At 44.1% G+C, this 27,210-nt stretch overlaps 1 protein-coding gene across 2 annotated transcripts in view; it reads left to right on the top strand.

Annotated features, from left to right (window-relative positions):
* Positions 1-27,210, top strand: part of ASTN2 (astrotactin 2) — a 796,374-nt gene that overhangs the window by 401,118 nt on the left and 368,046 nt on the right. For both annotated transcript variants that reach the window (XM_067471887.1, XM_067471888.1), the window contains exon 5: positions 65-172. In XM_067471887.1, the coding sequence (XP_067327988.1) occupies positions 65-172 (108 nt within the window). The remainder of the gene's footprint in view (positions 1-64; positions 173-27,210) is intronic.

The raw sequence follows: 27,210 nt of genomic DNA, 5'->3' as shown, positions 1-27,210 counted from the left end.
TTCCAGCTCTACACTTCCCTTGAAACCCAACACTGATGCCTCCCCTGCCTTTCCTTCTCTGTAGGTGGGATTGGCTTTGGCCGTGCCAAGGGCAACTCTGGCTCTGAAGCTGATGACGAGACTCAGTTGACCTTCTACACTGAGCAGTACAGGAGTCGGCGACGTAGTAAAGGTAAGAATAGTGTAACCAATACATTTGAAGGCATTGATTAAATAATCCAATTCCATGCTTAAAGAGCTGGGCATGTTTAGCCTGAAGAAGAGAAGGCTGAGAGGAGTCATGATAGCCATTCTATAAATATGTGAGGGGAAGTCATAGGGAGGAGGGAGCAAGCTTGTTTTCTGCTGCCCTGGAGACTAGGACACAATGGCTTCAAACTACAAGAAAGGAGATTCCATCTGAACATTAGGATGAACTTCCTGACTGTGAGAGCTGTTCAGCAGTGGAACTCTCTGCGTCGGAGTGTGGTGGAAGGGAAGGGAAGAAGAAGAGACAGAAAGGAAGGAAAAAGGAAGGAAGGAAAGAAAAGAGAAGGCATGAAGAAGGAAGGAAAGAGGGAAAGGAAGGAGGGGGATGAAGAAAGGAGGGAGGGAGGAAATGAAGAAAGGGAAAGAAGGAGGAAAGGAAGGGAGGGAGGACGGAAAAGAAGGAAAGGAAGGAAAGGAAGAAGGAAGGAGGGACAGGATGGAAGGGAAGGAGGGAAAGATGGAAAAGAAGGAGAAGGAAGGGAAGGAAGGAGGGAGGGAAAGGAAGGAAGGAGGAGGGAAGGAAAGGAAGGAAAGGAAGGGGAAGGAAAGAAGAAAAGGAAAAAATGGAGGGAGGGAGTAAAGAAGTGAAGGGAGTGAGGGTCAGAAGGAGTGGAGTGTGGCAGAGGCAGCTACCTCCCAGTCTGGATGTTAATAGGAGAAAGAGAGAGAGAGTTAAATGTGTGTGATAGCCGAGCAGATCAAACGGACTGTGCAGGTACAGCTGTACCAGGAGCTCCAATTTTGTTTGCTTTGCATTGATTGTTTGTTGTAGTCCTAAGTTTCAGGGACTCTGCAGATAGGTGGCTCCTTTTGGCTGCAATCATAGGGCAAGCCACCTGCCAATTATAGTTAGGTTCCCTTTTGGGTTTTGGAGGGAATAGGAGCTAATTTGGGTTCAGACCACACAGAGAAGCCTTTCACACAGAACATAAAACCAAGAGCTCCTGTAGAAAGCTTTGTCTTCTACGGCTTGGCCGGGAGAGATACAGCCTTACAACTCCTTTGCTGAGGGAGTTCAGTCAGCCATCACTGAAACCTGAACTCCTTTTTCCCAGGAAGTCTACAAAGCTCTGCTTGGTAAGGGTCACTCGCGGAAGCCAGAAGCAGTTGGTACCGGGTGCAGGGGCTCCATGCCAACAGAGGCAAACACAGACTGCCCAGATTAGAAGTTAAGGATTTCCCCATTAGTTAATGTACAGTTTATGAAGATAGTGCCTGTTCCCTGTGGACAAGATTGAGAGAGAGCCAATAGACTGTTAAGAAAGCTTGAAAGTACCTGTTTGTTTTCATTAATAAAGAACATTGTTGAACCTTTAAGCAATCTAAAGACTCTGTTTTAAGGAAATCCAAGGGCCTTTAATCTGAGGCAGCCCCAGCATCCCATTGGGCACATGGAATATATGTCCTGTCTACAGTCTTATGCCCAGGCCCAGTGTGTGACAGCACACAGACAGAAAGGAAGGAGTTGAAAAAGAAAGCAGAAGGATCTACAGAAATGAGAGAGAAGAAGAGGGAGGAAAGAAAGAAGGAGTTGGAGGAGGATAGGCCTGGGTAACAACGCAAAAATTTGTTTCTAAAATCGATTCGTTTTTTGGGGTTTTTTGCGTTTCGATATTTAAAATAATTACAAAATTTTCCTTTTTAAAAGTTCGGTATTTACGAAATTTCGTTATTATTAACGAATCGATTCGTTAAAATGGCGGGCGCGGTTGCGCAACATGAAAATATTAGTTTTAAATAATAGTTTTAATAATAATAGTTTTTAATAATAGTTTTAGTCCGCCCCCTCTCTATCCCTCCCTCCCTCCCTCTCCCTCCCTCCCACCCGCGCGGTCACCTCCGTCTCGTTGCTGCGCCTCCTCCTGCGTTTCCTTTTCCCGGCGGGAGAGGCGATCGGGGGAGTCAGCAACCGCAGTGTCATCGGCCTTGCCGCTGCTGCTGGGCGGGGGTTTTTCCCAGGGCGGCGGATGCCAGGGCCCCGCCGAGCGGGCACGCCGGACCACCCCTGCGCCGGGCCGGGCATGTGAAGATGTCAGTGGGGTGTGCATGCCCAGGTGAGCCGGGAAAAGGGGGAAGAAGGAGGTGGGGGGAGCCAGGGGAGCGAGGGGAGGAAGCCAGGCTGGGAAGGGAGCTTGCTCGCTCAGTCTCTCTCTCTCGCCTGCCTTCCCTTCTCCTTGCCCCTGCTCGGGCCCCTTTGCAGCCAGGAGCTGAAATAATAACGAAACAATTACAAAACAATTACAAAATAGCTTTAAAAATTCGTTTCGTTTTTTAGTTGGTTTGTTATCGCTTCGTTATCAAGAAAAATAACGAATTATTAACGAATTACGAAATTAACGAACGAAACCGCCCAGCCCTAGAGGAGGAAGAAAGGAGCAGGACACAGAGGAATGGGAGAATTCAAAAATAAAACTTGTTTCTGCCTCTTTCTTTCTTTCCTCCTTCCTGCAGTGAAGGGAGGGAGGCAAGGAAGAGCTGGCGAAGAAGTCCCACAAACCATTACAGTCCCACGAACCATTACATTTTTATTTATATAGATTATTATATTGTATATTATTATTATTATTATTATTATTATTATTATTATTATTATTATAGAGATAAGGGGTATTTTGCTGTTCTGAGAGACACCGGCTTTCCAACATGACCATATTTTCAGGAGAGCAACCCTGCAACCCTGTCAACCAATGCAGCTTAAGAAAAGCATGCTTTTTGGATCAACATTGGCACCTTGATTCCACATGGCATTAGTTTAGAGGATAATAAAACTCTTGCCTCCAGCAGCATCCTCTGATCCATGCTTATATCCTGGGAATTCTATAACTGCCATTGGATACTGTTTATCTTTCCCATTCCAACAGAGATTACCGAGGAAGGCATAGACCAAAATATTTGATGCTGGATGAATATGAATTCCTTTTTCTGATTCCATTTCAATTGGATAGTATCCTTCTCAGATCCAGGTTTTACCCGACAAATGTACACACAAGCATACACATGCATTGCATTCACATACACAATGGAAGAACAACAAAAAAAGCACACAATAAAAGAAAAATGAAACCGCCAGTAGCGGTTAGTAGCTCTATGGCACGTAAAACCGAAATTAAAATATATAACAACATAGATGAGTGAGTATTCTAGAAACATGAGAAACAATTCTTAATTTTTTTTTATGGGAAGAGTATAGATCTGAAGTATTTCATTTTGATTTCAATATGGAGAGGCTGTATTATTTTAAAACTCAGTTGGAAGTTTTCTCTTCAATTGCTTTGCTTCTAAAAGCTTATTCGGGCATCTGCGGATATGTTTCTGTGAGCGTCGTTTTCTTTCCCATTTATGATGTGTGAAAAAGTAGTTTTGCAAAGTAAGTGTGAAGAAATGATGAAGCGGGGGAAGAATCTTGGCTCAGAAACAGCATGTTGCATGTGCGAGTGGTGAAGAAAAGTGAATAAGAGGCTCTGCTGTGGATCCGCTTCTGAGTCTGATGGGTTCACTAATGATTTGGAGACGGTTGTGGGATTGCCTGTGGGACTTCCTGGGGCATGAAGTGATGAAGATTCTAGACAGGGAATGATGATTTAAGTCAAGGGAATGAGTCTTCTCTCTGTGAGAAATCTGACTTGGAAAGTACAGGATTCAAGGTCAATCAGATGAGCCAGAAACTGCAACATTAGATAAGGAATTGGGCGAAGAGCTTAGTGATACAGAAGGCTCCCAGGAAAAAAACACCTGGAGCAACAGAAATCAACAAAAGTAGAGAGCAGTATGCCGTCGTGCCTGGGGGGTATAACTCTTAGTGAAAGAGACATAGACATCTTTCCCCCAGGGGATTGCTTCTTGCCTTCCTTTAAAGAACTGGAACTCCCAAGGACCAAAACACTGTAGATAACTCAAAATAGGTTTTATTGTCCACAAGTAGTTATCCCTTTAAGGCAATAAGCTGGAAGTTTCAAAGGGGTAAATGAAATATACATTACAGTCTCTGGTTGTCTTGGGTCCAAGGAGATTTCGCAGCTGAGAAGCTTTTCCAGTTCCCTCTTTTCTCAATGGCTGCAAATGCCTGAACATTCACAGCCCCAATCCAAATAGCCTATATTTGAAGACATGAAGCCTTCCTCTGATGCAACAGGACCGGTTTGAAGGCACTTGGGTCTCCTCAACCTTCTCCAGGGCGATCTGGGCATGAAGTATGACCCCCAAGGGTAAAAACCTTAGAATAGGTGATGAGAGGTAACTTAATTAAGGGCTTTAGAGCCAAGTCTCTTTCTCATGTCTACCTGTTAGAAACTTTGATGGTAGAATGGAAAAGGAAAAGCTCTGCCCTCCTCCAGGAAGAGGTGGAGCCAAGCAATTGAACTGAGGAAGCAATATAAATGGTGCAAACAACATTGACTGACAGCTATAAATAACCAATCAATCCAACTATACATTTACAAACTAGGCAAGTTTGGGCATGTTATATAGTTTAAACCTTTGCACTTTAAAGTTCTACACACAGGTGGTGCTACTCGCGCCGTCACAAGCAGAAAATAGGCTTTGCAGGTCAGCATGATTATATGGGAAAATTGTGGAGAAAATTCATGGGAAACGGAAAGCTTTCATGGGTGACTATTAAATAGCAAGTTGCTCACCGAAGGGTTAGTTCAGGCAACATAGCATTCATTTGAGAAGCTAGGCCTGAGTTCCATGGTTCATGTTTCAAGTAAAGCTTTGGTTTTGGATTCAAGGATGCTGGAAGTTGTCATGTTCCTGTTTTTGGGGTTCCTGTTCAAGTTTTACTAAGTATACCTTTTGTTTGTGGACTTAAGCTGTTCTTGTGACTCTGGGCTATTCCTGGACTGGATTACCTTTGAATCTAGTCACCTATTCCTAAACCTTTTTGGATTATACATCTTTCTTTATTCCTGAATTTTTCCTATACTTTTAATGTGTTTTTTACAACACACTGTTGCTTCTATTTTGGACTCTTGTGTGGTGCTGTGGTCAAAGGTGTTCTCAGGCCTGGAGTGCAACAGACTCGAAGTATGTGTTCCATAAAATTTTAATGGGCTAATAGCAAGTATATGAATTGTCTGGACCTCATTGAAATGTATGAAATGTGCGGAATCCTGCAAATACTGGCGAGGTATTTTAGTCTTTTTCTTAATTGGTAAGAGTTGAGCAGAACTTAACTTTCATATTGCAAGTCTGCGATAATAGGTTCAGGATCCCCTGAGGCTTGGTATGGTATTTAGCACCATCATCATCATTTATTTCCTGCTGGCCTTTATGCCTTCTAAGATACATAACTCATTTGAAGTAGCAGAGGAGAGCTACAACTTTCCTCTGCAAAACACACCAGTCCTACAACTTGACAGAGCACCAGGGAAGGCTGTATATGAGCAAGATCTCCTCTGTTTAATATATGGAGAGCAGAAATACTGTCATCTTAAAGAAGGGGAAAAAGGACGACCTAAGAAACTACCATCTGGTCAGCCTCACTTCCAGGCAAGATTCTTGAAAAGATCATGAAGGAAGTGGTCTGCAAACACTTAGAACAGTGGTTCTCAACCTTCCTAATGTCGCGACCCCTTAGTACAGTTCCTCATATTGTGGTGACCCCAAACCATAAAATATGGGACTGTAGATCAGTGGTTCTCAACCTTCCCAATGCCGCAACCCCTTAATACAGTTCCTCATGTTGTGGTGACCCCCAACCATAAAACATGTGACTTTAGATCAGTGTTTCTCAACCTTCCCAATGCCATGACCCCTTAATACAGACCCCCAACCATAACATTTTCATTGCTACTTCATAACTGTAATTTTGCTACTGTTAGGAATCATAATGTAAATATCTGATATGTAAGATGTATTTTCAAATCCCAAATACTAGGGCTGGGCGGTTTCGTTAATTCGTAATTCGTTAATAATTCGTTAATTTTTTCAATTACAAAACGATAACGAACCATTCTGGAGCAATTTTTTTAAAAAACGAATTTTTAAATAGTTTTGTAAATGCTTCGTATTTCGTTATTGTATTTATTTCGTTATTGTTTTGAGGTCGTTTCGTTATTATTTCCGCATATCTGGGGCAAGTTTTATGGTTGTTTTTTGTTTAATTAGTAAAAAAAAATTATAATATCACACCAACAGTCAACAACAGAGGGAGAGGGAAGCTTCAGAAGGTTTTGGAGGTTTTTTAGCGTATTTCGCGGTCGCGTCCGCCATTAATGAATCGATTCGTTATTGTTTCGGAAATCGATTCGTTAATGTTTTGTAATTTTTTCACATTTACGAAATTTTGTAAATATCAAACTTTTTAAAAGGAAAATTTTGTAATTATTTTAAATAACGAAACGCAAAAAACCCCAAAAAACGAATCGATTTTAGAAACAAATTTTTCCGTTGTTACCCAGGCCTACCAAATACCCAATATGCCCAAATTTGAATACTGGTGGGGTTGTGGGGGAGATTGATTTTGTCATTTGGGAACTGTAGTGGCTGGGATTTATAGTTCACCTACAATCAAAGAGCATTCTGAACACCACCAATGATGAAATTGAACCAAACTTGGCACACAGAACTCTCATGACCAAGAGAAAATACTGGGAGGATCTGGTGGATATTGACATTGAATGTTAGGAGTTGTAGTTCACCTACATCCAGAGAGCACTGTGGACTCAAACAGTGATGGATCTGGACCAAACTTTGCACAAATACTCAATATGCTGAAATGTGAACACTGGAGGAGTTTGAGAAAAATAGACCTTAACATTTGGGAGTTGTAGTTGCTGGGATTTATAGTTCACCTACAATGAAATAACATTCTGAACCACACCAACAATAGAATTGGACCAAACTTCCCACACAGAACCCATGACCAACAGAAAATACTATGTTTTCTTATGGTCTTTGGCGACCCCTCTGTCACCCCCTCGCAACCCCCACAGGGGTCCTGACCCCCAGGTTGAGAAACACTGATTTAGAAAGAAATGCAGTCATTGCTAATAGTCAACATGGATGTATAAAAAATCAAGTCATGCCAGATGCATCTGATCTCTTTTTTCTATAGATTTTCAAGCTGGGTAGATGCAGGGAACGCAGTGGATGTAGCGTAATAATATTTATTTATTTATTTATTTACAGTATTTCTATACCATTTTTCTCACCCCAAGGGGGACTCAAAGCGGTTTACACATAAGTAATGGCAAAATTGAATGCCAGTACAAACATTTACAATTATACACTACAATTAAACATAAATCAAAAACCATACATCCATAAGCAATAAAACAATCATTAAAACAATAAAACAGTCTCGTTCATCAAATCGCCGTTCCAGTCATTGTCTTCCTGAAATGCTGCATACATTTTGTTCTACTGCCCGAAGGCCTGGTCCCAAAACCATTATTTTAATTTTTTTCTAAAAGCCAGGATGGAAGGAGCGGATCTTACCTCATTTGGGAGTGTGTTCCATAGGCAGGGGGACCACAGCTGAGAAGGCCCTGTCTCTCGTCCCCACCAGGCACATCTGTGCTGTTGACGGGAGCGAGAGCAGGGCTTCCCTGGATGATCTTAGATTATGAGGTGGGACATAGGGGTGGATGCATTAGCACAAGTAAGCTGGGCCAGAACCGTATAGAGCTTTATAGGTCAAGGCAAGCACTTTGAATTGGGCTCGGAGATGGACTGGCAGCCAGTGGAGCTGGCATAACAAGGGGATGGTATTCTCCCTTTATGTCGCCCCAGTTAGTAATCTGGCTGCCGCCCGTTGAACTACATGAAGTTTCTGAACCGTCTTCAAAGGCGGCCCCACGTAGACTGCATTGCAGTAATCTATTCGGGATGTAACCAGAGCGTGGACCACTGTGGCCAGCAGAGGTGGCCCTAGGTAATTTTCAACTGTAAGCAAACAGTATTTTGGCGCCCCCCCCCCCCCCAACCAATCATTGATATATATTTTCTGTTCGTCGTGGGAGTTCTGTGTGCCATATTTGGTTCAATTCCATCATTGGTGGAGTTCAGAATGCTCTTTGATTGTAGGTGAACTATACATCCCAGTAACTACACTTGCTGCACTTGCCCCCTTGCCTGACCCGCTTTGGGTCCGGAGACGTGCTTGAAGACTCCGGCGTGTGCACCAAAAGTCACCTCTTCTCCTTTCTCCTCAGTCATTGGGACCAAGAGAGAGAGAGAGAGAGAGAGGTGGAGATGCCCACCTTTCCTGAAGGTAGGCGCAAAAACAACAGAGGGAGCGGAGGTGGGAGATACCTCCAGCCGGAGGGGCTCTCTCTCTGTCTCTCTCTCTGTGTCTCTCTCTCGGTCCCAATGGTTGAAGAGAAAGGCAGGAGAAGAGGCGACTTTTGGTGCGCACGCTGGGGTCTTCAGACACGCCTCCGGACCCGAAGCAGGCCAGGCGTGGTGGCTCCGCCCCTTGGCCCACCCGCAAATTGGGGAGAGGAGAGGAGATGGGTGGAGCGCCGGGGGATCGAGAAAGGGAGCCGGTCATGGGAAAGGGATCGAACGCGGAGAACGATTGACCGCCGGCTCTGCTCGTGCACCCGGTGGCCGGGTGGAGCAGGAACGAGAGCGGCTAGGCGAGGCTCAAGAGCCCGGCCCCTTTGGGAAGAGGATCGCCCGGCAGCGAGGCAAAAAAAGCCGAGGCTCCTCCCGGACTGCTAGGGCTGTTGTGAGCTGAGGGGGCGCTCCTCAAGTGGCGGTCGAGGGGCATTTACAGAGGCGCCTCTGCGCCCCTGGCACAAAAAAAGTGTTCTGCGACCGCTTACTTCGCATAATGGATGAGCCGCCCCTGGTGGCCAGATCAGACTTCCCAAGGTACGGGCGCAACTGGTGCACAAGTTTTAACTGTGCAAAAGCTCCCCTGGCCACTGCTGAAACCTGGGGTTCCAGGCTCAGCGATGAATCCAGGATTACTCCCAAGCTGCGAACCTGTGTCTTCAGGGGGAGTTTAAGCCCATCCAACCTTATGCCCTGTTCAGACTTTCAACTGACCAGGAGAACCTCTGTCTTGTCTGGATTCAATTTCAATTTGTTAGCCCTCATCCAGTCCGACACAGCCCTGCTCCATTTCCCCCCGGGGGACTCGGTGCAGCTTACATGATGCTACGTCCATCAATACAGTAAACACAATATAACACGAAAGCATAACAAAACCGAAACATAAAATACATAAAATACAAAACCAATATAATAATCAACACAGCAAAATCAAATCAAAACATTTAAAAAAAACCAGAGGATTAGACTGGGCAGGGCCATATTCAATAATAAAATTTTAAAACACAGGGAGATAGGACACTATAAATTATCAGGGAGGAGAATCCAGGGATGAGGAAAGATTTAATTGCACGGATCATAAAATAAAGTGCTTCTCAGGCCATTTCATGCAAAGTTTGGTCTAGGAATATCTTACATTCAATCATTGAAAGCACATTGGAATAACCAGGTTTTCAGGTTCCTCCTGAAGATTGCCAGCGTGGGGGCTTGCCTAATATCTCTGGGGAGTGAATTCCAGAGCCGGAGAGCCACCACAGAGAAGGCCCTCTCTCTCGTCCCTACAAGTCACACTTGCGATGAGGGCGGGAGCGAGAGAAGAGCCTCTCCGGAAGATCAAAGAGGTTGTGTGGGTTTGTAGACGGAAATACGGTCATGCAGATAGGCAGGTCCCAAACCGTTCAGGGCTTTGTAGGTCAAAACCTGCACCTTGAATTGGGCCCGGAAAAGAAACGGCAGCCAGTGGAGCTCCTTAAACAGGAGGGATGACCGCTCTCTGTAATTCGCACCAGTTAGTAGTCTGGCTGCCGCCCATTGGTTTCAGAAAGGCTATCCTTCGACCTCCTGGCAAACAAACTAGTCGAACGTGGGCTAGGCAAAATTACGGTTAGGTGGATCTGAAATTGGTTAAGTGAATGAACCCAAGGGGTGATTCTCCCCAATGCTTCCTCTTTATCCTGGATAGAAGTGGCGAGTGTAGTTTTTGTTGTTTTTGTTTTGTTTGGTTTTTTTGTCATGTCAGGAGCGACCTGAGAAACTGCAAGTCTGGTGTGAGAGAATTGGTCGTCTGCAAGGACGTTGCCCAGGGGATGCCCGGATGATGGAGTCCTGCTGATGGCACTCCATCAGCAGGTGGCGCAACCCCTGGTGGGGCAATGGGTTAAACCCCTGTGCTGGCAGGACTGAAGACCGACAGGTCGCAGGTTCGAATCCGGGGAGAGAATGGATGAGCTCCCTCTCTCAGCTCCAGCTCCTCATGTGGGGACATGAGAGAAACCTCCCACAAGGATGCTAAAACATCAAAATATCCGGGCATCCCCTGGGCAACATCCTTGCAGATGCCCAATTCTCTCACACCAGAAGCAACATGCAGTTTCTCAAGTCGTTCCTGACACGACAAAAAAAAAAATCTGGCCAAATAACTGTTAGCTTGACTGCAATTTGATTGTTTCCCTTTGTCTGAGCTGATGCCTAGGTTGGTCTCTTGAGGGTTGCATTATTGCCTCGTAAACTAGCCCCACCATCCCATTATAGCCTAATTAAGACCGTGGGGATTTGGGTTCCTCTTGTCCAGAGATAAGTTTTATCCTCGTCTTTCCTGAGATAAAGAGCTCCTTTTACAGTTCGGATGCAATCCACTCCCCATTATCTCATGTCCATCCCTTTAGTTTGTTTTAGGAGAGCAGGGAAGCAAGCATATGGGATCTCCAGTTCTTCTTCTGATTTTTAGAAATGTTTTATGACTAATTAAGAGCCCCTCAATTATCCACCTTGGTGTTGCATCGGCTCCCACTTGCCTCTCCATCTTCCTCTCTTTTGCAGACATGTACAGCCTTCCAAAAGCTGTTAAAGAAATACGAGCCTGGGCTTTGATCTGCGTCTGTATTTGGTGTGTGAAACAAGGGCTTTTATAAGGGGAAATTAGGTATTCGGAATCTGTTACATACACGAAGCTTGCCTTTGATCCGCTCCTGCCTCTGGGAGGCAACAGATACAGTTTCAAAAGAAAGCAAATGAAATTTGTAATAAAAAGAAAGAAAACATGGGGAGGTAGGGACCCTCAGTCGTTGTTTGCCCCCACTCTTTCACCCAAATTTACACCAATAGTGTCGGTGCAGAACAAACAAAGTGTGCTTCAGGTTGTTCTGGTTCATTTGTTCAGTCGTCTCCGACTCTTTGTGACCTCATGGACCAGCCCACGCCAGAGCTCCCTGTCGGTCGTCACCACCCCCAGCTCCTTCAAGGTCAGTCCAGTCACTTCAAGGATGCCATCCATCCATCTTGCCCTTGGTCGGCCCCTCTTCCTTTTTCCTTCCACTTTCCCCAGCATAATTGTCTTCTCTAGGCTTTGCTGTCTCCTCATGATGTGGCCAAAGTACTTCAACTTTGTCTCTAGTATCTTTCCCTCCAGTGAGCAGTCGGGCTTGATTTCCTGGAGGATGGACTGGTTGGATCTTCTCGCAGTCCAAGGCACTCTCAGCACTTTCCTCCAACACCACAGCTCAAAAGCATCGATCTTCCTTCGCTCGGCCTTCCCGAAGGTCCAGCTCTCACATCCGTAGGTGACTACAGGGAATACCATGGCTTTGACTAGGCGGATCTTTGTTGCCAGTCTGATGTCTCTACTCTTTACTATTTTATCGAGACTGAACATTGCTCTCCTCCCAAGAAGGAAGTGTCTTCTGATTTCCTGGCTACAGTCTGCATCTGCAGTAATCTTTGCACCTAGAAATACAGTCACGGCCTCCACATTTTCTCCCTCTATTTTCCAGATGTCAATCATTCTTGTTGCCATAATCTTGGGTTTTTTGACGTTTAGCTTCAACCCGGCTTTTGCGCTTTCTTCTTTCACCTTGATTAGAAGGCTCCTCAGCTCCTCCTCGCTTTCGGCCATCAGAGTGGTGTCATCTGCATATCTAAGGTTGTTGATGTTTCTTCCAGCAATTTTCAGCCCAGCTTTGCATTCATCAAGCCCCGCACATCCTCGCATTATGTGTTCTGCATACAAGTTAAAAAGGTTGGGTGAGAGGATGCAGCCTTGCCGTACGCCTTTCCCAATCTTGAGCCAGTCTGTTGTTCTGTGGTCAGTTCTCACTGTTGCGACTTGGTCCTTGTACAGATTCCTCAGGAGAGAGGGAAGGTGGCTTGGGATGCCCATCCCACCAAGAACTTGCCACAATTTATTATGATCCACACAGTCCAAAGCTTTAGAATAGTCAATGAAGCAAAAGTAGATGTTTTTCGTACTTCGGGTACATCAGTATACAGTATTTTACCGAAAGATGTACTAAGGCCTTTTCCTCTTTCCTGTGTGTTCTTCGGACCTGCATTTTGGCACACTTTGCCATCCTATTCAGCTTCGCTCAATGTTTTAACCCAACACAACACTCAAACAATGTTTGACTTTTTAACCCAGCAGTTCTCAACCTGTGGGTTGGGACCCCTGGGAGGGTCACAAGGAGGTTTCAGAGGGGCCTCCAAAGACCATCAGCAAACAGATATTTCTGATGGTCTTAGGAACCCCTTTGGCAGAGAAGGCTGAAGATCTCTCCACCTGTCCTTCTCTTCCTTTTTTGGAAACAGACTGCGAATCCTCTCTCCAAAAGCCCTCATTTGCTGTGATTGCGAGCCTCTCGGTCAAGGAGAGGGCTGTTTATGAGACTGCAAGCAGGAAAGGGAGAGCAGACATGCTTTGTAGATGGCATCTCGGTGTGCATGTGCAGGGCAAGGGAGAGCACACGAGGCTGGAGGGAGGCTCACGCCAACAGGTCCCTTCAAGGCAGGGAGATTCTGTGTGGGAAGCCTGGTCCAATTCTATCAGTGGTGGAGTTCAGAATTCTCTTTGATTGTAGGTGAATTATAAATCCCAGCCACTAAACTCCAAAATGTCAAGGTCTATTTTTCCCAAAGTGGGCATATTGGGCATATTGAGCATCCATGCCAAGTTTGGTCCAGATCCATCATTGTTTGAGTCTACAGTGCTCTCTGGATGTAGGTGAAGTATTATTTATTTATTTAAAGCATTTATATTCCAGGTTGTTGTAGGTTTTTCCGGGCTATATGGCCATGTTCTGGAGGCAATATTTCTCCTGACGTTTCGCCTGCATCTGTGGCAAGCATTCTCAGAGGTAGTGAGGTCTGTTGGAAGTAGGAAAAATGGGTTTATATATCTGTGGAATGACCAGGATGAGACAAAGGATTTTTGTCTGCTGGGGCTAGGTGTGAATGTTTCAGCTGATCACCTTGATTAGCATTCAATGGCTTGGAATGCCTGGGAGGAATCTTTTGTTGAGAGTGATTTTATGTGCCTGTTGTTTCCTCTCTGTTGTTTTGCTGTTGTAATTTTTGAGTTTTTTTAATACTGGTAGCCAGATTTTGTTCATTTTCATGGTTTCTTCCTTTCTGTTGAAATTGTCCACATGCTTGTGGATTTCAATGGCTTCTCTGTGTAAGGCACTGCAAACTACTCCAACCAGAGAAATCAGCCATAGCAGAGCACCTGATGAGCCAGCCTGGGCACAGCATATTATTTGAGAAGTGCTGGACCACTCTCACAACCACCACGTCAGACTACACAGAGAAGCCATTGAAATCCACAAGCATGTGGACAATTTCAACAGAAAGGAAGAAACCATGAAAATGAACAAAATCTGGCTACCAGTATTAAAAAACTCAAAAATTACAACAGCAAAACAACAGAGAGGAAACAACCAGGCACATAAAATCACACCGAGTCCTGCAGGAGTATAGCGGGGTATAAATAAAGGTTTATTATTTATTATTATTATTAATTCCTAATGTCTCAAAAGAAGTGTGCTAATTGGATATAAGGTTTTTACTGTCTTTACTCCATATTGTTGTTGACAGGTTAAGAAACGCTGATCCAAGAGTATGGTGGGATGGAGAGAAATCCTCTCCTATAGATTGTAACTCAAAGGCAGGCTTGTATGGGAAGATATTGGCTTTCATGTTGACTGCGACTGAGTCTTATAAGGCTTTATACTTCAAAACCAGCATTTTGAATCAGACCTGCAGCTAGTGAAGCTGCTTTCGCAAGGCAATTACATGCTCCCTTTAAGTAAAATATACTTGCCTTGCCAGATCAGACACTCCTACGTTTCTATTTCCCAGCCCTCGATGGAAGCGGCCCAGCCTTCCTTGGCCAAATGAAGATAACTGCTCCTGGTTACCCAAGCTCTCTCGCCTGCCTTAGCAATTACAGCCCTGCCTTGATGGAACAGCCTCTTTAACTTCCCCCCGGACTGTGATAGAGATAACAACATTTACATCTGTTCCCGGAGGCCCGGGACTTATTTATTTATTTTTTTATTGTATCTGATACAGACTTACCAAAGTAATTGAGTGTTTGAGAGTGGAGAATTATCTCCCCGGCTTGCTTCTTATCTTGACAGCAAAGCAACACTTCTAATTTAATTTTGTTCCGAGCATGCTGGTAACAAATTTTACTAATCGTTCCACTTCTGCCTACCGCATGGTAACAAGACCGTATTTTACCGCCACAAGGCAATAAAATACAAGTCTGTATTCAAGGCGGGAGACAAGGGAGCTGGTGTAATGCCAGGGAAACGTAGTTTTGTGCCTCCCCCCTTCCAACAAGTGAGCTAAGAGATGCCAGCAAACAGTCTTCTAGAGATGAGAGCCTCAGGAGGTAGCACGGCGATGGGTATCAGCTAACCTTTCTGTTAGATGTGCCGAACAGTCTTGTAGAGATAGCAGATATATCCAGGGGTTAAATATTAGGCTTGTGCATTTCTGCTGAACCTCAATCCGTTTCTGCTGGCCAGATACCAGTAGACCCCCATATCCGTTTTTGCACAACTCCTGAAAATGGGTGGGGAGTTATTTATTTATCGTGTCATCAGCAACCATACCATTGTATTACATTTCTAACAGAGCAAATCAAACACACAGATTAAAAAGAAAAAAAAAACCACACAGATTTTGCAAACTTGGTAGTTGGTTAAATGTCCTTTGACCAGTATCTGGCCACTTGGAGTGCCTCTGGTGTTGCCGCAAGAAGGTCCTCCATTGTGCATGTGGCAGGGCTCAGGTTGCATTGCAGCAGGTGGTCAGTGGTTTGCTCTTCTCCGCACTCGCATGCCGAGGATTCCACCCTGTAGCCCCATTTCTTAAGATTGGCTCTGCATCTCGTGGTGCCAGAGTGCAGTCTGTTCAGCGCCTTCCAAGTCGCCCAGTCTTCTGTGTGCCCAGGGGGGAGTCTCTCATCTGGTATCAGCCATGGATTGAGGTGCTGGGTTTGGGCCTGCCACTTTTGGACTCTCGCTTGCTGGGGTGTTCCAGCGAATGTCTCTGTACATCTAAGAAAACTATGTCTTGATTTAAGTCGTTGACGTGCTGGCTGATACCCAAACAGGGGATGAGCTGGAGATGTCTCTGCCTTGGTCCTTTCACTATTGGCTGCTACTTCCCAGCGGATGTCAGGTGGTGCAATACCGGCTAAGCAGTGTAATTTCTCCAGTGGTGTGGGGCGCAGACACCCTGTGATAATGCGGCATGTCTCATTAAGAGCCACATCTACTGTTTTAATGTGGTGAGATGTGTTCCACACTGGGCATGCATACTCAGCAGCAGAGAAGCATAGCGCAAGGGCAGATGTCTTCACTGTGTCTGGTTGTGATCCCCAGGTTGTGCCAGTCAGCTTTCGTATGATGTTGTTTCTAGCGCCCACTTTTTGCTTGATGTTCAGGCTGTGCTTCTTGTAGGTCAGAGCACGGTCCAGAGTGATTCCCAGGTATTTGGGTGCGCTGCAATGCTCCAGTGGGATTCCTTCCCAGGTAATCCTCAGAGCTAGCCATTTTCGGTCTGTAGCCAAAAAATGTGGCTAGATCCGACCCATTGGCGGCAATGGGAAACTTGTGAGGCCCCCATTTCCATTCCTGGGAGAATTTCCTTTTCTCCTTCAAGGGAGCCTGGATGTCAGCAACGGAGTTAAGAAAGCACCCTATCGGGCCCATTATAGGGGAGACGTCCCACAGGCTCCCCTTCCATATCCTTCATTAAGACCTGGATTAAAATATTCAGGGTTAAGATAACACTCTTTTTGTGATCCCTTCCATTCTGTCTGTCAAGGAGACTGGGTTTAATGCTTTGCTAAAGCTGTTTCTTTCTACTCTAGAGGAGACAAGCTACGGGTGTCCACATTTAATGAGCATTTAAGGTGGCTTCCCACTTCTAAGGAAAGAAAGACCAATCAACGTGAAGCTATCTTGTGCCGTCGCGCCTGGGGTCTATAGATCTTAGTGAAAGAAACATGGACGTGATACCTCTCCCCAGGGGATTGCTTCTTGCCCTCCTTTAGAGAACTGGAACATCCAAGGACCAAAACACTATAGATAACTCGAAATAGTCTTTATTGTTCACAATGAGTTATCTTCCATAGGCATAAACTTGATATTCAAAAGGGTAAAGAAAACATAAGTTACAGTCTTTGGAGTCTTGGGTCCAAGGAGTTTTGCAGCTGAGAAGCTTTCCAAGTTCCCTCTTGCTCAACGGCTGTGAATGCCCGAGCATTCACAACCCCAGCCCAATGACCTATGTTGAAGGCCAAAGTCTTCCTCTTGATGCCAGAGGACTGGTTTGAAAGTGCTTAAGATTCCGCAATGTCGTCCAGGTGAGCTGGATATAAAGAATGAATCTTAAGAGTACAAACTTAAGAATTAGTGAAGAAAGATGACTTAACTGAGGGCCTTTGGAGCTAAGCCTTTCTCACGTCCATCTGCTGAGATGTTTGATGGTAGAATGAAAAGAAAGCTCTGCCCTCTTCCCCAGGAAGGGGAGGAGCCAAACAATTAAGCAGGGGAGGCAATTCAACAGATGCAAACAACATTGATAGAAATCAGTAGATAGCCAAACAATTCAACTGTACATTCACATACAGGTGGGGCCTGATGCACCATCACATATCTCCCTGGGCTTCCTTAAAATAACCATCTACTCTTACTCTACTCAATGTAGAGCTATCTCCCTGGGCTTCCTTAAAATAGCTATCTACTCTTACTCTACTCAATGTGGAGCTATTTCCCTGGGCTTCCTTAAAATAACCATCTACTTTTACTCTACTGCAGGCCCTGTCTGGAGTGGGCATGCTTCAATCTCTGGGTTTAATACTTCATTAAAGCTATTTCATTCTACTCTAGGCAGTAGTCATTTTCATAGAATTTCCTTTTTGTTTGCTTGGGTGAATAATTCTTATTAGTTTTAGAAGTATTTGAAGGAGAGGAAGGGAAGGAGAAAAAAAACCCTAAAAGGGTGATTCTCCCAAGCTTCCCATGTAGCTGTCCCACACGTCCCCAACTCCGAGTTAGTCTCATTAAATATAAAGTATCAAGAAAATCAAGGACAATAAAAAAAGATTAAACTGTGATACCGAATAGGGGAAGATGAGCTGAAATCAGCTCCCACTTGGTTCTTTCGTGGGTGATGATTCATATTGAAAGGGCCCTTTCTGTTGCGGGCTCCCAAAAGAGCCAAAGGAGCGGAAGGAAGCAGCTCCAACAGATCCGAACTCAAATCTATTAAATATGGGCAGAGGATCAAAGCAAAGGATGAGAGAGGTTCCATAGATTCCACAGACCCTCCAGCAGAGGCAAATCTCCCTAGAAAAAAAGGAGTGAAGAAGACATCTCCAGAAGGTTCACTAACAAGAAAAACAGACCAAGGGGTCTCAAGAAAAAGGGGAAACTCTCCCTCACACAGTCTCCTTCACTCAGAACCTGCTTCTTATTTAAGGCAGAACACCCAATTTGTGTTTGCTTTAAAATCGGTTTGTCCTTGACCAAACTGTTGTTGCTGTTGTTGTTGGTCCTTTACCAAACTGTTGTTGGGTTGTTCTAGGTTTTTTCGGGCTATATGGCCATGGTCTAGAGGCATTCTCTCCTGACGTGTCACCTGCATCTATGGCAAGCATCCTCAGAGGTAGTGAGATCTGTTGGAACTAGGAAAAAGGGTTTATATATCTGTGGAATGACCAGGGTGGGACAAAGGATTCTTGTCTGCTGGAGCTAGGTGTGAATGTTTCAACTGACCGCCTTGATTAGCATATAATGGCCTGACTGTGCTTGGAGCAAACTTTTGTTGAGAGGTGATTAGATGTTCTTGTTTGTTTCCTTTCTGTTGTTATGCTGTTGTAATTTTAGAGTTTTTTTTAATACTGGTAGCCAGATTTTGTTCATTTTTATGGTTTCCTCCTTTCTGATTAAATTGTCCACATGCTTGTGGATTTCAATGGCTTCTCTGTGTAGTCTGACATGGTGGTTGTGAGAGTGGTCCAGCACGTCTGTGTTCTCAAATCATATGCTGTGTCCAGGCTGGTTCATCAGGTGCTCTGCTATGGCTGACTTCTCTGGTTGAAGTAGTCTGCAGTGCCTTTCATGTTCCTTGATTGGTGTTTGGGCAATGCTGCTGTGTTTGGTGGTCCCTCTGCAGACTTGTCCACAGCTGCATGGTATACGGTAGACTCCTGCAGAGGTGAGAGGATCCCTCTTGTCCTTTGCTGAATGTATCATTTGTAGGATTTTCTTGGTGGGTCTGTAGATAGTTTGTATGTTGTGTTTCCTCATCAGCTTCCCAATGCGGTCAGTGGTTCCCTTGATGTATGGCAGGAACACTTTTCCTCGGGGTGGATTTTCATCTTTATTTTTGTGGCTTGTTCTCGGTCTTGCAGCTCTTCTGATGTCTGAGGTGTTGTTGTTGTTGTTGGTCCTTGACCAAACTGCTGTTGCTGCTGCTGCTTCTTTCCCTTCTCCTTCTTTATCCTCTCCTCCTCCCTCTCATCCTTCTTCCCCCTCGTCCTCATCTATCTCTTCTCTCGTCTACCTCTTTACCCCCCTCCTCCTTTTCCTTATTCATTTTAGTTAACTGTTGATATTTACAGCCTTAACCCTGCAAGACGTTTAGTTTGGAAGTGCCTGGGAGAGGTCGCTGTCTCCAACCCAGTAAACTCAGGCATTGCTCTCACTGATGTATTTTGTGCATTTTAAATTCCTCCTCTTCTTCTAAACTTGTGTAATACTCCCTCCTTTTTAACAAAAAAAAAAAAAAAAGCTTAGATGTTCCATCTGTAGAAATTTGGCTATCAGAAACTTGGACATCAATAGAAATGCACAAAACTTCCAACTGCAGATATTTAATTAGTGTTTGAAGCTGCCAAACTCCACACATTTGTTAGACTTGGATGACATTTTTACTGTTTTGGAGTCCGCAGCGTCGACACTGATCTGTTGGATCCCTTATTTTCAGTTACCATGCTTCTTATGAACTATTTTCTGACACTGTTGGTATTTGAACTTTTTTAAAAATGTAAAATACCGCATAGACCAGTATGTTCTAATTTGTGGACCACGGCGATTGATGGAAGCGTCAGAACACATTCCAGCCAACCAGTGAACCACGCTGTGTGCCAGTTGGCATCTGAGAAGTTGCTAAAGCATTTGCACAGTTTTAATGACTTCTTGTATTGAATCTACAGGCAAGAGGGTGGGCTGCCTCCAGATCCAGATGGTTCACTGGTCCAGAATTGTGAAAGACAGCTGCAGAGATTACATACAACCCTTGAGGCATAGAAAAATATCCAATACTGCAGTCAAATATTAGCCATCTTATTTGATATATATGTGTGTGTCGTGTGTGTTTCTCAAAGTATGCCTGACTGTACCACAGCTGCTGGGTCACAATTCAGTGACTCTTTGTGATGCTGTTGCTAAGCAAAGTGGCCCTCTGTGATGTTATTGATAAAGTAAGGTGACATGTGTATGAGGGGAAGGGAGGAAAGAAGGAAAGAGCCATGTTTCCACTGAAACATTATGAAACCCTCTCAGAGCTTGTGCTGGTACGGCTGTACCAGGAGCTCCAACTTTATTTTCTTTCTGTTATCTGTTTTGCAGTCATTGGACAGGCCTCCTGTCCATCATAACTAAGCTTTGGTTCCGCCCCTTGTTCTGGGCTCTAGGAGGGATAGGAGCCATTTTTTGGTCAGTCTCACACAAGGTAGCTAAGCTATAGGACGTAGACCAGCTCGTCCCGTAGAAAAGCTTCCTTTCTCAATACTATCCAGGGAAAAATAACATCCGGGGATACAGAAGCAGAAATTCCAGGAGAAAGGTCCCAAAATCTCTGGCTATGAGCTCACAACCTCTCAGCCTCACAGCATCAGAGGGAACAGCCCTGAAGTTTCTAAGAATTCTCGAAAAGAGAACACCATTACAGATCCACGGAACTCCAGCTGAAATATCTTCAAGTCTTGGCTGGTAGGTCTACTCGATACCCAGACACATTTGGAGTCGGTAGTAGGTCCCACACCGATGAGGCATAGATAGAAAGCAGCCTGGGAGAGGTTAAAAAGGGCTTTTTCCTACAGAGAAAGTTTAGTTAATCAAAGTTAGGTACCATTCCATTGAGGACTAGACTAAGAAAACCTTGAAGTGTTGTTTGAACCATTGAAGATTTGTTGTTTGTTCCATAATAAAGACTTTGTTGCATCATTAAAGACTCTAAAGACCATAATTTCAGAAAAATCCCTGAGAACCTCTCTTTGAGGCGCCCCTGGCTTCCAGCTGGGCTTAAAGTAAGGTAAGGTAGTCCCCTGACATGAAGTCCAGTCATGTCTGACTCTGGGGTGTGGTGCTCATCTCCATTTCTAAGCCGAAGAGCCAGCGTTGTCCGTAGACACCTCCAAGGTCATGTGGCCGGCATGACTGCATGGGAGCCCCCGGTGGCACAGTGGATTAAAGCACTGAGCTGCTGAGCTTGTTGATCAAAAGGTCACAGGTTCGATTCCGGGGTACAGTGTGAGCTTCTGCTGTCAGCCCTAGCTTCTGCCAACCTAGCAGTTCGAAAACATGCAAATGTGAGTAGATCAATAGGTACGGCTCTGGCGGGAAGGTAACGGGCTTAAAGTATACGTCCTATTAAAAAGTACAGCTGTTACAGGCCCAGCGCGTGACAGAACAGAGCTGGAGAAGGGAGAAAGGGGAAGGAAGGTGTTGCACTCCAGGCCTGGGAATACCTATGACCACAGCACCACAGAAGAGTCCAGAAAGTAAGCAAACAGTTTATTGTAAAAACACATTAAAAGTGTAGGCAAAAATCAGGAATACAACAACAACAACAACAACAACATAAATAAATAAATAAATAAAGTAAACGTATAATCCAAAAAGTTTTAGCAATAGATGATAATCCAAACAATAATCCAAATGTCTCATGCTGATCCCAAGATAACACAGTCCAGGAATAGCCAAAAAGTCTCAAGTACAGCATGATTTCACAAGCAAAAGGTATGCTTAGTAAGACTTGAGCAGGAATCTAAAAACAAGAACATAGAAGCTAAAATCCAAAACCAAAGGCTTGACTTGAAACAAGAACCAGAGAACTCAGGTCTAGCTTCTCACTTGAATGCTACTTTGCCTGAACTAACTCTTAGGTAAACAACTTGAACTAACTCTTAGGTAAACAACATGGGTAATTAATAAGTACCCATGAAGTCATGTTTTTTCCCACAACTTCCTCATGTAAACGCTCTGACTCATGATGCCGATTTTCTGCTCTGATCTGTAAACAAACACCTTTGTTGAGCTCCATCATGTCAGGTGTTTTTTTCCTTGAGAGCCTTCTGTATCACTTATCTCTTTGCACAAACTCCTTATCTAATGTTGCAGTTTCTGGCTCCTCTGACCTTGAAGTCCTGTACTTTCTAAGTCAGATTTCTCACAGATAGAAGCATCATTCCCCTGACTTGAATCTTCACCATTTCATGCCCCAGGAAAGCCCACAGGCAATCCCACAATCCCCTTTAAATCATCGGTGAACCCATCAGCCTCAGGAGTCTCAGGCTGATCTCCAACAGAAGGAAAAAGAAAAAGAAGGAAAAGATGGAAAGGAGGAGAGAGGGAGGGGAAGGAAGGAAGGAAGGAAGGAAGGAGAGAAAATGTGTGGGAGGAGGGAAAGAGAAAGATATGATGAAAGCAGGGAGGCCTTTCCGACACCCCGACAATGCTTAGATACACTAGTATGTATGTGTGTATGTGTGTGTGTGTACATCACAAAACAGGCTGGTGTGATGCCTACACTGTAAATCATTGAATGTTGGACTTTATATAACGTCAAACCAAACCTGGATTAATTATTACTATTGCTCAGCTTTCATGTAACTTTCCAGGCATTTCAATTCACAGTTCCCATCATTCCAGTGTGCAATGTTAGTGTCCAGCATCATAAGATGACCACAGTCTGAAAGATACCTGTCATGAAGACCCTCACTGTTAACCCCTAGTTAAGCCCTTTTTAGTTAGAGGGATTAATATTTTGTGTACAGTTTCCGCACAGTCAGTCTAGACCAGTGTTTCTCAACCTGGGGGTCGGGACCCCTGAGGGGGTCGTGAAGGGGTGTCATAGGGGTGCCAAAGACCATCAGAAAGCACAGTATTTTCTGTTGATCATGCAGGTTCTATATGGGAAGTTTGGCCGAATTGTATCATTGGTGGGCTTCAGAATGCTCTTTGATTGTAGGTGAACTACAAGCTTTTAAACAGAGGCTGGATGGCCATCTGTCAAGGGTGATTTGAATGCAATATTCCTGCTTCTTGGCAGGGGGTTGGACTGGATGGCCTATGAGGTCTCTTCCAACTCTTTGATTCTATGATTCTATGAACTATAAATCCCAACAACTACAGCTCCCAAATGTCAAGGTCTATTTTCCCCAAACTTTATCACTGTTCACATTTGAACATATTGAGTATTCGTGCCAAGTTTGGTCCAGATCCATCATTGCTTGAGTCCACAGTGTTCTCTTGATATAGGTGAACTACAACTCCCAAACTCAAGGTCAATGCCACCAAACCCTTCTAGTATTTTCTGTTGGTTATGAGAGTTATGTGTGCCAAGTTTGGTTCAATTCCATCATTGGTGGAGTTTGGAATGCTCTTTGATTGTAGGTGAACTATAAATCTCAGCAACTATAATTCCCAAATGACAAAATCAATCCCCACCCCACTGCTATTCATATTTGGGCATATTGAGTATTTGTTCTAAATTTGGACCAGTGAATGAAAATACATCCTGCATATCAGATATTTACATGATGATTCATAACAGTAGGAAAATTATAGTTATGAAGTCGCAACAAAAATAATGTTCTGGTTGGGGGTCACCACAACATGAGGAACTGCATTAAGGGGTCACAACATTAGGAAGGTTGAGAACCACTGGTCTAGACAATCTATATTCAAGTCCAGCCAGAGCTGTATTCAAGTCTAATTTGACCTGTATTTGAGTCCAATCGGAGTTAAACTTTGAGACCATATTTGAGACAGTTGAACACCATACAAGAAAGAGACAATAAGAAGAAATAAAGATGCAAGAGCCTCCATTCGGCCAGAACTGTGTCAACCTATCAAAGACTTAACCTCTCCTCATAAAGACTTTGTAATGTGACTCAGGAGGAGAGTAAGTCTAAAATTCTTGTCAGTCAACAAATTCTTGTTTGATTCAACCATATAGTCTCCAATCTGTACCCTGCGCAGCCAGTTCACCTTCCTAGTGGTTAAGATAGCATGGGGGCAGAACAATACCCATTGGGAGTAACACTGTCTTAATAGTGCCCTTGTGGAATCTAGATCTTGTTCATGGTTCATCAGAATTCTCCCTGGATTCATCGAAATTTACTCCAATATGAGTCTGCATGAGATAACAGCCATAATCTTCAATTACAAAATGGCCGTGTGCAGAAAAAAGAGGGCAAAACCAGAATGAGAGAAAGATAAGAGTGATATTGTCAGAGCATCTCTTTCCCACTCTTATGCGGAAGCTATGGTTGTCTTAGATCTGACCCAGGATTCCGTTCTTGTTTAACCAAGATAACAGTAATGAGCCAACCATCCTCTGATGGAAGATTTTAATCTAATTCCATGCTAGAGAAATGTAGCAATTTTCTCCGCTGTGATGACATTTCCTCATCTGATTCAGGGCAGGAGAAATGAAAGCAAAGTTGTTGTCCATGCGAAAGAGATGGGAAGAGAAAGGTTGGCAGGCCAAAGCTTTCAGCAGGTGAAACAGGAAGAAAATTAATAAGATTTGTGTGGAACCAAACAAACAATCCACACAACCCCATGCAATCTGAGAAAGAAGACAGCCCAACAAAAAAGTTCTTGGTGACTTGGATTTTAAGCCTATTCCTGGGGTTATTTGGGGCAATGATTCAGAAAATTGCATTGGATAGACCGCATCAGCAATAGTTTTTTAGGCATGGCTGTCATGCCTGTCTATGGGCAAACAGATGATGACTGGTAGATGGAATTGTCATGTGGTGTCGGTAGCACAGCAAGGCAGGAACAGATCAATCACAGTTACTTTAGGCTATGTTGTTGTTGTTCATTCGTTCAGTCGTCTCCGACTCTTCGTGACCTCATGGACCAGCCCACGCCAGAGCTCCCTGTCGGCTGTCACCACCCCCAGCTCCTTCAAGGTCAGTCCAGTCACTTCAAGGATGCCATCCATCCATCTTGCCCTTGGTCGGCCCCTCTTCCTTTTGCCTTCCACTTTCCCCAGCATCATTGTCTTCTCTAGGCTTTGCTGTCTCCTCATGATGTGGCCAAAGGACTTCAACTTTGTCTCTAGTATCCTTCCCTCCAATGAGCAGCCGGGCTTTCTTTCCTGGAGGATGGACTGGTTGGATCTTCTCGCAGTCCAAGGCACTCTCAGAACTTTCCTCCAACACCACAGCTCAAAAGCATCGATCTTCCTTCGCTCAGCCTTCCCTAAGGTCCAGCTCTCACATCCGTAGGTGACTACAGGGAATACCATGGCTTTGACTAGGCGGATCTTTGTTGCCAGTGTGATGTCTCTACTCTTTACTATTTTATCGAGACTGGACATTGCTCTCCTCCCAAGAAGTAAGCGTCTTCTGATTTCCTGGCCACAGTCTGCATCTGCAGTAATCTTTGCGCCTAGAAATACAAAGTCTGTCACGGCCTCCACATTTTCTCCCTCTATTTTCCAGATGTCAATCATTCTTGTTGCCATAATCTTGGGTTTTTTTTTATGTTTAGCTGCAACCCAGCTTTTGCGCTTTCTTCTTTCACCTTGATTAGAAGGCTCCTCAGCTCCTCCTCGCTTTTGGCCATCAGAGTGGCGTCATCTGCATATCTGAGGTTGTTAATGTTTCTTCCAACAATCTTAACCCCAGCCTTGCATTCATCCAGCCCCACACATCGCATGATGTGGTCTGCATACCCGTTAAAAAGGTTGGGTGAGAGTATGCAGCCTTGCCGTACGCCTTTCCCAATCTTGAACCAGTCTGTTGTTCTGTGGTTAGTTCTTACTGTTGCTACTTGGTCCTTGTACAGATTCCTCAGGAGAGAGACAAGGTGGCCCATCCCACCAAGAACTTGCCACAATTTATTATGATCCACACAGTCAAAGGCTTTAGAATAGTCAGTGAAGCAGAAGTAGATGTTTTTCTGAGACTCCCTGCCTTTCTCCATTATCCAGCGGATATTGGCAATCTGGTTTCTCGTTCTTCTGCCTTTTCTAAACCCAGCTTGAACATCTGGCCGCTCTCGCTCCATGTATTGCTGGAGTCTTCCTTGCAGAATCTTGAGCAAGGCTATAAACTACTTTATTTTACAGCTATATACATTAGAAGCTACTTAACACTCAGCACATCGTAAACTTGCTTCTTTACCATCCGATCATAACATTGCAAACTTCCTAACTGTTATCAGTACTAGTCCACACCTCTTGCATTCCAGAGCAACGTATGACATATGACGCACGACACTGTGTCCATTTGTTCTATACACTTGATGTATGACCTCTCTAGGAATGCCGTTTCCTCCATGGTTCAGTTAAACTCTTTCCACATAGGAATACATTACACTCGGCACATAGCTACTGCATTTTAAACATACATGCATACTTTAAAATCTACATTATAAATTGCAAACAGCTTCAACAGGAATATGTTCTGTCAATCAAAGATTAGAGCTGATAGGGAGAAACAGAATATAGCTAGATCCAGACTTCACTTCTCTTGGTAACACGAACTAAAAAGTAATGAATTTCAAGCTATTGCATTATATGACCATAGCAGCTAGATTACTTTATGTGCAAAAATGGAAAAACAGGGACTAACTGCAAAGCAAACTGGATTATAAAAGTGAAAATGGACACTTATCATGTTTGATAATAGAGAAATCAACTGGCAACTTTTTTGACGAATGGGAACCATTTGTATAGTTTATAAAGAAATAAGAAAAGGGCAAAAGACCTGCAGGTTTTGAAGGTTAAGTAAAATATTAAGATAGTAAAGTCAAATAAAGACGTTACCTATATAAATAAAAATGTAATGTTCGTTTGTGGGATTAACATAACTCAAAAACCACTGGACGAATTGACACCAGATTTCGACAGCATAGACCTAACAACCCAATGTATGTCTTTCACTCAATTTTTTTTTATTTTGTCATTTGGTACTTGTAGTTGCTGGGATTTATAGTTCACCTACAATCAAAGAGCATTCTGAACCCCACCAACGATGGAATTGGACCAAATTTGGCACACAGTTCTCCCATGACCAACAGAAAATACTGGAACGGTTTGGTGGGCAGTGTCCTTTGGTTTTGGAGTTGTAGTTCACCTACATCCAGAGATCACTGTGGACTCAAACAATGATGGATTTGGACCAAATTCTACACAAATACTCAATATGCCCAAATGTGAACACTGGTGGAGTTTGGGGAAAATAGAATTTTGACATTTGGGAGTTTTAGTTGCTGGGATTTATAGTTCACCTACAATCACAGAGCATTCTGAGCCCCACCAACGATAGAATTGGGCCAAACCTCCCACACAGAACCCCCATGTGGGCCACAGCAATGCGTGACAGAGGACAACTAGTCTATATAAATAAAAACGTAATGTTCATTT

This window comes from Anolis sagrei, chromosome 11 (genome assembly GCF_037176765.1).
Source record: "Anolis sagrei isolate rAnoSag1 chromosome 11, rAnoSag1.mat, whole genome shotgun sequence".
In the NCBI taxonomy this organism is placed as follows: Eukaryota; Metazoa; Chordata; class Lepidosauria; order Squamata; family Dactyloidae; genus Anolis; species Anolis sagrei.
The sequence above is the reverse complement of the archived record's forward strand: the minus strand, read 5'-3'. Positions and strand labels throughout refer to the sequence as shown.